Here is a 12,665-nt window from a genome sequence, read left to right as displayed (position 1 = left end):
AATAAAAGGCTTGAACTACTTCAGTTGGTGTGTAATGAATCTAAAATATATGAAAGTCTAATGTTTATCAGTACATTACAGAAAATAATGAACTTTATCACAATATGCTAATTGTTTTAGAAGGACCTGTACAGAAAATAATGATAAGGCCTCATGCACACGGCCGTTGTGTGCACCCGTGGCCGTTGTTCCGTTTTCCGTGATTTTCTGCGGACCCATTGACTTTCAATGGGTCTTGAAAACTCGGAAAATGCACCGTTTGTCATCCGCCTCCGTGATCCGTGTTTCCTGTCCGTCAAAAAAATATAACCTGTCCTATTTTTTTGACTGACAACGGTTCACGGACCCATTCAAGTCAATGGGTCCGTGGAAAAACATGGATGCACGTGTCCGTGGGTTACTTTCATACAGACTAAAATCAAATAATACTGGAGCGCCCCAGACCAGCAAACATCTGTGACGAGGTGAAGGACATATGCCTATAAAATACTTTTCACAATGTGTGGACACTTTACAGCAGGCATGTCCAAAGTGCGGCCCTCCAGCTGTTGCAAAACTACAACTCCCAACATGCCTGGATAGCTTACAGCTATTAGGGAATGCTGGGAGTTGTAGTTTTGCAACAGCTGGAGGGCCACACTTTGGACATGCCTGCTTTACAGGATAAGCTTGATATATAGCCACTACATATTAGCTAGTATAAACATCGCTATATAAGACTCCTCTCACAGATGTAGGATGCGCGGTTGGGGGGCTCCAGGGGGCAAAATAACAGCTCCATTTTGTCAGAGGTATGAACTCCTATTTAAATGGTAAGATACTGGGCGGGCCTCAATTGGATTTGTCAACCATATGCTTGGCTCCCCACCTCCAGGGTCTCATGATCAGATCCTACCACCGTTATTGGATGGCCACCAAAATAGCCTCTCCCCTTATCCCTACCAATAATCTGTGGACGCGATGCGTCCCAGGTAGATACATACATTATACTGTCCCGCACACCGTTGTCTGGAATAGTCACTTATTCTATACCTCTTTTTGTTTTGTGGTAGACCACATTATACCAGCCCAACACAAGCCAGAAGGACACTCTTGGTTCCAGCAGGTGAATGGAGCTCTATTGATATGGAATATGGGAGTTTTTCCCAGAATATACGCGCCATGTGCCTCTCTGCTGTGAAGTGAACAAGGTCTGATGCTGTGCACAGAAGGAGAATCAGGGTTCAGTACTTCTGTCATCACCTCTTACCTCTGGTCCAGCTGGTCAGCGATGGCATGGTATCTATCATTCAGCTTTTGGACCTGGATGCGCTGACGTGGTAAATCAGGACTGTGCTCTTGAGTGTTGCTCTGAAGGGAGTTACAGGCCAATTCTGTGTCCTTCAAGCTTCGGTTTAGTTTCAGAAGATTGTCCTGTTTGTCCACAAGATCTCTCTTCATTTTCTGCAGGAAAAACCATAATCATTCAAAAACAAATCCAACTCAATTATTTCTCCTGAAAAAACATACCTGCTGGGTGCCTGCTGTTTCACACAGCAGATAACTGCGGCAAATGTATGTGATCGGCGAAAAAATGGAGTTTGCTGACATTCAACCCCTCAGATGCTGTGACCATGGTATCTGAGAGCTAAAAAAAACAGGAGCGTGCATTTCCTGAGTAGGAATGCATTCCCCTCGCTGAGATCAGGGAAGGCGTTCCTTAATAGTAATAGGTCTGAGTCTGTACAAGGCTTCCAGGCCTATTACTGCAGGCCTGAAGGTGGCAACACTGCATTGGAATATACAGAAAAAAAGTTTTCAAAAATAAAAAAAAAATATATAAAAATTCTAATTAGACCCTTTCCCAAAAATTAAAATAAACATCATAGGCATCAAATACCTATACTATTAAAATATAAAAATATTTTTCTCATATGCTGAATGGTGTAATGGTAAAAAGAATTAGAATAGCCGTTTCGACATTTTTTCATCACTTAACTTCCCCAACAAAAATTTATTAAAAAGTGATCAAAAAGCTCAAGTGATTAAAAACTACAGATCGTCCCGCAAAAATTAGCCTTCACACAGCTCCATAGATGTAACTATAAAAAGGTTATGGGTAGGGATGAGCGAACTTCTGTTTCCAGGTTCGGCAGGATTTTTAGATAACCCAAACCTTGTACGCCGTTAAAAGAAAAATAAATCCCAAGTTTTTTACTTTCTCTTAGTATTAAAATGAAAGTAAAACTATTAAATGTGGTAACGTTGTAATTGTACTGACCCGGGAAAAGAAAGGCATGGGTCAGTTTTACCACTTAGGGAACACCGTGAAAACAAAATCAATAAAACTGTGTCAGAATTGCGTTTTTGTTTAGTTTTTTTGTCAATTCCACCCCATTTGGAATTTGTTTCCAGCATAACCCTACATCCTATGCAATATTAAATTGTGCCATACCATTAGAAAGTACAACTTGTCCTGCAATAAACAATCCCTATGTAAATGGGAAAGTAAAAAAATGATGGCTCCAGGAAGGCAGGGAGTAAAAATGAAAAAAGCAGAAACAGAAAATCACCATGCCAGGAAAGGGTTAAAGACGTGACGTCTTACCTGAATCTGACTTGCATGTTGCTGGATGCTGTTAGGTGAATTAGGAATGACTTTATCCTGTGCCAATACATTCTCAAAGCCTCTGATCATATCATCAGTCCTGTTAATCTGATTTTCTAAGTTCAGCGATGCTTTAGCTCTGTAAGAAGAAGCGGAATTAACATACTATCAAATATTAATGTAATGGCCGCTCTGAAGTCTTCAGGATATGTTATCATACTTGAAGAAGTATTTCGGGAATGAGGGATAAGTACTGAATCAGTGGTATCCCTACCAGTCACGAGAATTGGGTTCCATACCCCTAAAAGCATGCGCAATGCCACTCCATTCATCCTGGCTATCTCCAGCAGTCCCGTAAAACATGAATAGCATGGCAGTGTGCATGCTCAACCTGCCGCTCCATTTGGGCGGTACGGGGCCCCCCGTTCTTCTGTATGTTGCAGGTCACCAGGCTCTAATCCTGTGGATAGGGAATAACTTCATCTAACCGGGAATACCTCTTTAACCATACGTGTGCTTCTACTGCATCGCATCCAGCTGTCTATTATATGGGCTGGAATCTGACAAAAGCCTCATGCACACGACCGTAGTTATGCTGTCCGCATCCGTTGCTCCGTTCCGTAGCCCCGCCCAAAAAATATAGCATGTCCTATTCTTGTCCATTTTGCGGACAAGAATAGGCATGTCTACAATGGGCCGCCCGTTCCGTTCCGCAAATTGCGGGAGGCATACGGGCGGCTTTCGTTTTTTGCGGACCGCAAAAAAAACGTCACGGTCGTGTGCATGTAGCCAAAGAGTAACATCTACCCTGTTTGTGTAGGTTTCCTCCAAGGACTCCGATGACCTCCCGCACTCCAAAAACTTCCTGAAAGGCTCGTTGCGATCATATGAAATTGGCTCTGTGCGCAGTATATGTGTCGTGTAGTTCAGATAGGGACATTAGATTGTGAGTAGTGTTTAGCAAATTTCACGGAAAATTTGATTCGCCATGAGGCTGAATTTCCTCGTGCTTCATTGTAGCGAATCAATTTTTATGAATGGCGGTAAAAAAATTTAAAGTCATCATACGTACCTCATCTATTTGATTGAGAAGAGCCGGCTGCCGCCATCTTGAGTGAAGATCTTGCCTGAAATTCCGTGCGCTTTGATGTATGATGTCAGATGGCGGCAGTCGGCCCGTCACTATCAAATGGATGAGGTAAGTATAATTTTATTTTTTATTTTACACTGTGTTATTACTGTCAGATGCCGTGATCAGCTAAGAACGTGGCATCTGAGGGGTACAATGACTGTGAGCGACGCAATTGCCACTCCCTGTCATTGCACCCACTACTTACAAGGAAATGTGCTTCGTCATAAAGCGATTTTTTTTTTTTAATTCGGCAAAATAGCCGAATCTAATTTTCAAATAGTTCACTCATCACTAATTGTGAGCCCAGCTGGAGGCAGCTGATGTCACTAATGACATCACCAGTGTCAAACTGTAAGGCTCCATTCACACGTCCGCAATTGTGCGGAACGGGTGCGGACCCATTCATTCTCTATGGGGATGGAATGGATGCGGACAGCACACACTGTGCTCTCCGCATCCGCATTTCCGGAGGGCGCCGCCGATCTTCCGGGCCGCGGCTCCGGAAAAAAAAAGAGCATGTCCTATTCTTGTCCGCAATTGCGGACAAGAATAGGCATTTCTATGGGGGTGCCGGCCGGGTGTATTGCGAATCCGCACTGCACTACGGACATGTGAATAGACCCTAAGACCCCTCCTGACCCAGTAGAGCCCCTACTTACTCTTCTCCATAGAGTGATGACAGGGCCTTGACGTCATGGTATTTGCTGTTCACGTTGGCCAGTGTCGTGGGGAGCTGAGTGGCTGTTGGTCCTGATGGTTTCTTTGCCAGGAAGTTTTCGCATTCTCTCTTTGCCGCGTCCGTCTCTGATGCAATCGATTGCAGCTGCTGGGCAGTTCCCTGAGACAAGGGGTCAACTCGTGTTATTGTGACCACTCAGGTGGGTTTTACATTTTTGGTCTGTTTGCCTCACGTCCTAGTTATGTGCATGCAACACCTTCATCCTGTATTGTAGCCATGTCACTGGAGTCTATCTACAATTCCATTTTGCATTAAAGGGGGTTGTCTGGGATTTTGATATTGATGGCCTATCCTATTCACTTGAATGGGACTGAGTGGCGCCTAAGCCATGTGACCGATGACCGTGACTTCACTGGGCCTAGGAAGAGGCTGCAGTGACATTATTACACAGCTGAAAGGCGGGGATACCACAGGTTGGACCCCCACCGATCACATATTGATGGCCTAACAGGATAGGCCATCAGTTTCAAAATCCTAGACAACCCCTTTAAATGGAACATACGTAAGATAACTGTTCACCAAACAACCGACAACTATCTCTCCCGACCCCTCCATACATATGCATGGTTGGCCCAACCGTAGCAAATTGGTGGAGGGAGTAGAAAAACATAGTTGAAATCCAAGGTGCCATATCTTTCCCGTCATCGGGGGGAATCGGGAGGCCCCATACACATTAGAAGGTAGGTCCCGACTGACATGCATATGGCTAGCTTTGCACTTCAGGAATACAAGATATAAAAGTAATAAAACCAGTTGTCAGTGCTGAAACTTTCCATTCACTCACCTCCTGCGCCTTCAGCCTCCCGGTCAGATCCTGGCCTGGCGAAGCTCTGTTCACAGGGGTGCGCACTCTTGTCAGTACCTCTTGTTCGGTGTCTTGCAAGTCACCGTAGATTTTGTTTAATTTGTTAAGAATTTGTGTTCCTTGTGTGTCGTCAGTGGGGACACTGGATGTACGAACTGGCGGTACAGGGGCACCTCGCAGCGGAGCTGTAGGCGGATTGTTAAAATAAGACAACATTAAGGATCAACAGCGGCATATCCGTCTACACTAATCGTACCCACGATGTCCCTGGGTGAATCTATTGGGCTGATCTGACAACAGACATGTATATACTAGCAGGTCAAGTAAAGACCCCTCTAAAAGTAAGGGTACTTTCACACTAGCATTTTTCTTTTCCGGCATAGAGTTCCGTCCTAGGCGCTCAATACCGGAAAAGAACTGATCAGTTTTATCCTAATGCATGCTGAATGGAGAGCATTCTGTTCAGGATGCATCAGTTCAGTCCCTCTTACGTTTTTTGGCCGGAGAAAATACCACAGCATGCTGAAGTTTTCTCTCCGGCCAAAAATCCTGAACACATGCCGGATCCGGCAATAATTTCCATTGAAATGCATTAAAGGGGTTTTCTCATCTCAGACAATGGGGCATATTGCTAGGATATGCCCCCATTGCCTTATAGGTGCGGGTTCCACCACTGGCACCCACACCTATATCGAGAACGGAGCCCCGAAAGTGAAGGAGAGCGCACTTCCCATGCGCAGCCGCCCTCCATTCATTTTTATGGGGCCGCCAAAAATTGCCGAGTGTTGGCTCGGCTATTGCCGTCTGCCCCATAGAAATGAATGGGAGCATGGGCGGCACGCTCCCATTCACTTCTATGGGAGAGACGGGGAATAACGTTTGGTGGTGGACGGACCCCGGGAAACCCGGGGTCCTCCAGCCACAGTGCTCCCGCTCCGTTCTCGATATAGGTGCGGGTCCCAGCGGTGGGACCTGCACCTATCAGACAATGGGGGCATATCCTAGCGATATGCCCCCATTGTCTAAGATGGGAATACCCCTTTAATGCCGGATCTGGCCCCAAGTGTTCTGGCAAAACGGATTCAGTTTTGCGGTCTGCGCATGCGCAGACCTTTAAAAATTAGAAAAAAATAGATACCAGATCCGTTTTTTCCGGATGACAACCGAAAAGACAGATCCGGTATTGCAATGCATTTGTGAGACGGATCCGCATCTCACAAATGCATCCGATTTGCCAGATCCGGCAGGCAGACCCGGCGATGGAACTGCCTGCCGGAATCCTCTGCCGCAAGTGTGAAAGTAGCCTTAGACCGACCTATCTGTAGGCTGTTTCATTAGTACGGAGGGGTCAGTACACCCACCTCCCCGAGCTGTGTCCAAGGATCGAGGATCAGGTTAATTATTGGGATCCAACAGTACAAGTGCTCTGTCCTGATAATTAACCTGTGTAAGGGTGCCGCCAATCACGTGATAAATGAGGAAGACCCTCAAAATCAAATGATTATGCCTTTTATTCTTTACCTAGAATCATCATTTGTCGGCGGCACATTGCCCTTTGTAAACAGGAAGTCCTACTGACAATACGCAAACTGAATGGGGGACAAACGATCGTAATTACGATCATTACTCTTCACTTTGCACTTTGTATGAAAGGCCCTTTAAACGAGTGCTGATCCATTTGTATATTGCCGACTGGTGGTCAAAGATTTGCCTAACCCTAAGACATCTCAACCAGTCAACCACTATCTTGCTCTGTACTGACAAGGAGCAAGAACCCCTGAAATAGCTGTCTACAGATGGGGTTGCTCTTCCTTGGGAGACCCACATGAACTAATTTGCATGCTGTTTTCCCATGGTGCACTGCCTGAAAATAAGTCTCTATACACCTGTCAAGTCTCCTCAATGAGAATCGGTTCCCGTCTCCTGAGCTCCATTGGACAGGTATTAGCTTGTATAAGGATCTTACCTAACTGGCTGGGTTTTTGAGGTTCCCGGCTGCTTGATTTCAAAGCATTTTGCACCGCTGCCTTCTTCTTCTTCAAATCATTTAAATCGGCATCCAACCTGACGAACGTTAGGACCATGATTAAACACAGATAAGGCCTTATGCACACAGCCATATGTATTTTGCAGATCGGCCCAAAAAATGATACCATCCATGTTGCATCCACATTTTTTGCAGAAGCGTTGACTTCAATGGTTCCATGGTCTGCATTTTTGCGGCCAAGTATAGGACATGTTCTCTTTGAGGAATGGACATACGGATGCGGAAAGCACACGGATGATCCATTTGCATTCCGCATCCGTTCCAGAAGAAGAAAGAATATGTCCACAGAATGTGGCCCACGGACCGATTGAAGTCAATGGGTGTAATGCAGACTTCGTACAGACCGCATCTGTACTTTGTGGATCTGCGGTTTGCAGGCTGCAAAACGGACGCGGACGTGTGCATGAGGCCTAATAGTATGAATTCATAGAAGACACAATAGCTGAGATTACGAAGATGGACCTTAAAATCAACTGAGCCCAAACAAGTCCACCTTCTCCTGTACAGTAATGGACATTCAGGTTTCTATGTAGCCTGAAGATGATGGTGGACATTACCCTGTAAGTGGCCACCTAACGTCCACATCTTCAGCACTCACCTGTTAACCCTTTCAGTAGATTCTGAGTCTGGGGGAGGGATGACAAAACAGGCGGAGGGAGCCTCCTTGATTGTTCCGTCACTAGGGTTCTGCACGACCCAGTTCTCTTTCTTGCTGTTATCTTTCAGTATGTAGTTCTCTCCTTTGTTTAGCTGGACCTGAAGGAGCGAGGTGATGTATTAGTCTTCAGCTATTTCATATAATGTTAAAAGGAGTTTTCTGGGATCTTTCCTAGGTCATCAATATCCGATTAGCTGTTTGAAGAGACCACTGACACTCTGGCCAACCTCTTCCTAGGCCAGTGACGTCACCGTCATGGGTCACATGACCTATGTGCGGCTTTGTCCCTTTAAAGTGAATGGGCCTGAGCTGCAGTACCAAGCACAGCCACTAAACAATGACCGGCGCTGTGCTTGGTTATCTGCGAGGAGGCCGCAGCGCTCACCGCAGCCCCACCACCTCTTCAAACAGCTCGTCTGTGGTGGTGCCAGGAAAACCAGGAAAAACCTTTTTAATAAATTATTGACTTCTTCATCTCTTCAGTGGTTGAGAAAATGGATCAGATGCCTTTCTCGCATAAACTTATAAATGCTAGATCTCATTACAGGTTTAAAGAGCACCTACAACTTCTCCGGATATACGTGTTTTAGCTACTACTTGTATTCCCCGTGAAATAACAATTCTGGAGCATCTTTTCTTAGACCTCTATGTTATACCGTTCTTTTCTTATTCCTCTTTGAAATGTATGAATAAATTGACAGCTGGGTGTTACGGAAGCACAGATCGGAACGCCGCGGTGCCTCCGCACCGCAAGAAAATAGAGCTTGTTCTATTTTTTGCGGTGTGGACGAATCATGGACCCATTCAAATTGATTGGGTCTCGATCCATGCTGGCCGCCGCATAGACGTTGCCCGTGCATTGGGGACCGCAAATCACAGTCCCCAATGAACGGAACGGATGCACAGCGTTCGTGTGCAAGAGGCCTGAGACTGAGAATGGACACACACCGAACCGGTAACATTTTTTTCATAAATTTCTATGAGGAATAACAGATGGATTTACAACAGAGTGTTATTAGATGCTCCAGAATAGTATGAAGAATACAAGTATTTACTAAAGCCAGTTTCACATTGGCATAAAGCTTTTCCAGCAGGCTGCTCTGGCAGGGGAATAGCCTGCCGGTTCCATACCACCGTTTGCACACGTGTGCTGCCGAAAGTCCGCCCTGTTCCATTCACTATAATGGGAAGCGGCGGAGATCCAACCGCAGCACGGCAGCGTTTTTTTGTCCGGCCGCCTCTCTGCATATTTGCCGTGAATGGGGTCGGTAGTACGGATCCGGCAGGCTGTTTCCCTGCCAGAAAAGCCTAACGCCAGTATGAAACTGGCCCAAGAGAGACATATCAGACAACGGGTTCTTTATAACTTATTTAGGAGTGTACTATTTCTAAGAAAAGGAAGACATTTTTCATCTGTTATATTGGATTCCGATTTTTACTTCTGTATAATTTTATAGCTTGTTCCCCAACCAGTGGCGGCCCAGCTGCTGACAGGTAGCTAGATAGCATTATGGCACCAGTAATGTCATAGTGTTACTTGGTACCAGAGTCAAAACCTTATCATTGGCACTTAAAGTGGTTGCCGCTTCATCAAGGGGCTTTCATCATGTAGAGAAAGCTAATACGAGCCGCTTACTAATGTATTCTGATTGTCCATATTGCCTCCTTTGCTGGCTGGATTCCTTTTGCCATCACATTATTCACTGCTTGTTTCCATGGTTACCACCACCCTGCAAGCTATCATTCGTGGTTGTGCTTGCACACTATAGGAAAAAGCGCTGGCCTCTCTTGTGGCCGGGACCGTGGGGGTACACATAGGCTGGTGCTTTTTCCTATAGTGTGCAAGCACGGCCATCGCTGATGGATTGTAGAGTGGTCGTAACCATGGAAACGAGCAGCGTATAATGTGATGGAAAAATAAACTAGCCAGCAGAGGAAGCAATATGCATAATAAAAATACATTAGTAAGTGCCTTATATTAACTTTGTCTACATAATAAATGCTATTTGCTGAAGTGGGACAACCCCTTTAAAGGGGTTATCAGTTTTTTTTTTTTTTAAAGAGGTTATCGTTGAGCCATATTGCATCCCTTTCATTGTTTACCAGGAACAACTCTGTACCAGCTATGCCTGGTATTACACTCTCTGGGGGGTATCTTCCATTGAGGCCATGTGGAGCCCCGGGGGAGAGGGGCCTGGTGTTGAACTTCTGTTTTCAACATGAAAACGCTGCCATTTCCTGAAGCTGCCACTAGGGGGAGCTCAGTGCAAATATTTCTGTCCATTGTAGTCAATAGTTTATGCATTGAGCTCCCCCGAGTGGTGGCTTCAGGCATAATATGCTGAGGGTATGCACAGACATAAAGCTCTATGGGAAGATTTATTGGTGTCTTTATGCCGCTTATCTCACGTGAATACGTTGAGATATATGGAGCTCAGAACAAGCGCCATATCTTTGGAGCACCTGGTACACTTTTTCCAACAAAGAAGTAAGATAAAGTAGGGTAGACGGAGGGTCACTTTTCAAAAATAATTTTGATTAAAATTTCTTAAAATAAAATCTGGGGAGTTGCACTTTGCTATAGGGTCCTGTGAGACTTGTGTACACTCCTGACTGCACTTGAATGGGAAGAAGCCTTATTGAATTGTAATACAAGGCGCAGCCACTACTAAATGTACATGTAAATTAAGAGAACTATGTAGCACTCACCAGAGGGGCCTTCAAACAGTTGATCGGGGGGTGGGGGTTTGAGACCTCTACTACTAAACTATAAGGACTATTTGGCGCTCCCCAGATGCTGCTTCAAACAGTTGATTGGGAAAGGGGGGTGCAGAGAGTCAGACCCCCACTACTAAACTATGAGGACTATATGGGGTTCCCTAGAGGCTCCTTGAAACAGTTGATCACCGGGGGTGCCAAGAGTCACTGCTCCCCAGAGGCCCCTTCAATTAGTTGATCACCAGGGGTGCTAAGAGTCACTGCTCCCCAGAGGACCCTTCAAACAGTTGATCACCAGGGGTGCTAAGAGTCACTGCTCCCCAGAGGACCCTTCAAACTGTTGATCACTAGGGGTGTCAAGAGTCACTGCTCCCCAGAGGCCCCTTCCAACAGTTGATCACCGGGGGTGCCAAGAGCCCCCACTGATCTATATCCTAAGGAGAGCCCATCATTTTTAAAGAAAAAGACAACCCTTTGTCATTAAAATTGCATGTGAGCTCTCTTTTATGCAATCTTCATGAAACTAGAGAATCAGACAAGAAACTTACATCTCCTGAATCCCAATCACAGATGGTGTCCAGATTAATGGGCTGCTTTGGTTTAATCCTCCTCTGCTTGATGGGGAAAATTTCGGGCGCTTTTTGCTTGAGTTCGGACAAGGTCTTCTCCGCCTGGGCCAGCTGCTTGTCCTCCTTCTCCATCTGTAGGAGCAGCTCGGATACTGCTCCCGGCACCTGTGTGTTGGGCTGGGAGTATTTGGTGTCTAGGTTTTTCCGCACGGTATTCAGGCTTTCGGCCACAGAATCTGCGTCATCATGAAACTATACAAAGAGAACGGAGACCATTGTCAATTTTCTATATTTAGAGGACAGCACAGTAATATATTGTACATGCACACGGATGCTCGGCTCTACATTGGGCTAGTTTCATTCACTTTGTTGAACCTTCACATTTTTCCTTGTGAAAGGTTTACAATAGACGTCATTGTTGATGGCATTATTTGATATCATTATGGTGCTGGTGCTTATATATGATCGAAATGCCCCTGGGCAATCATCCCCAGTAATCCCTACTACTTCAGATCCTGGGTCTATTGTGGAAAGCAAGAGACTACGTACCGCTGATAAAGATAAAGGTCCCTTTGGATGGGACAATTCAGCATGCAATTGTCGGGAAGGAACCGTTCCTTCCTGGCAATCGCCTTCTCATCGGTGGAGATGATGTTGCATTTACTTTCAGCAATCTCCTCCACAGTATGGGGAGGGGTGCTCGCTAATGCCATTGCTTGTCCCCATACAGAATCATTATTAGTGGATGAGATTTCAGAAATCTCTTACATGCATTGCAGAATAAAATGCAGCGCAAACTGACTGCTACTGTGGGATTTTCATGCAGCTTTTAAAGTTTGCATGGCAAAGGTTCAAGGTTGCAGAAGACCTCCTGCGATTCCTGCAGCGAGGCAGCCACGTGTGACCATACCCTAACAGGTGCCATTGCTTACCCGCTGTAGACAGATTTCTTCTAGTTAGAAAAACAGATATACAGTGGAGCTCAAGTCCTTCATAAAGCTGCACAAACACCTCTTCTGCCATAAGCTAACCGCCTTGTTCACACTATCATCATATTTTCCAGTGGTATAACGGGCGACAACGACTAGAGTATGTGGGAGTTTTTGTTGGTTTTGACTACACAAATAACTGCTGACTACAATATTCTTGATGTCAAAACCAACAGGACTGGATAACGATGGCTATGGGAACCGAGCCTAAAGGTAGCCATTCACACATGCGCTCAACCAGCAGTGCTTCCTTCAGATCTCTATTCAGACCAGCATGCATGTGTTCTCAATAGTAAGCCGCTGCCAGACACCTCTGGTGATGGCATACCTCCCTTGAGAGCAAGGTATCGGGCCTGTTGAAATTCAACATGCCCAATCATTTATTTGCCCAAGACATTGGCTGAACATCTAATACACATTA

At 45.4% G+C, this 12,665-nt stretch overlaps 1 protein-coding gene and 1 long non-coding RNA gene across 2 annotated transcripts in view; one reads left to right on the top strand and one right to left on the bottom strand.

Moving 5' to 3' along the window:
- LOC122940264 overlaps window positions 1-12,665 on the top strand; it is a 48,416-nt gene that overhangs the window by 8,255 nt on the left and 27,496 nt on the right. The gene's annotated exons all lie outside the window — the stretch shown is intronic.
- Window positions 1-12,665, bottom strand: part of EVPL (envoplakin) — a 52,273-nt gene that overhangs the window by 20,365 nt on the left and 19,243 nt on the right. The window contains 7 exon segments of the mRNA XM_044296811.1: window positions 1,250-1,443; window positions 2,588-2,726; window positions 4,379-4,557; window positions 5,243-5,448; window positions 7,230-7,327; window positions 7,909-8,066; window positions 11,235-11,507. Of these exon segments, the coding sequence (XP_044152746.1) occupies window positions 1,250-1,443; window positions 2,588-2,726; window positions 4,379-4,557; window positions 5,243-5,448; window positions 7,230-7,327; window positions 7,909-8,066; window positions 11,235-11,507 (1,247 nt within the window).

Source organism: Bufo gargarizans, chromosome 6 (assembly GCF_014858855.1).
Source record: "Bufo gargarizans isolate SCDJY-AF-19 chromosome 6, ASM1485885v1, whole genome shotgun sequence".
NCBI classification, from domain to species: Eukaryota; Metazoa; Chordata; class Amphibia; order Anura; family Bufonidae; genus Bufo; species Bufo gargarizans.
Note: the sequence above shows the minus strand (reverse complement) of the source record. Positions and strands in the feature narration are given on the sequence as shown.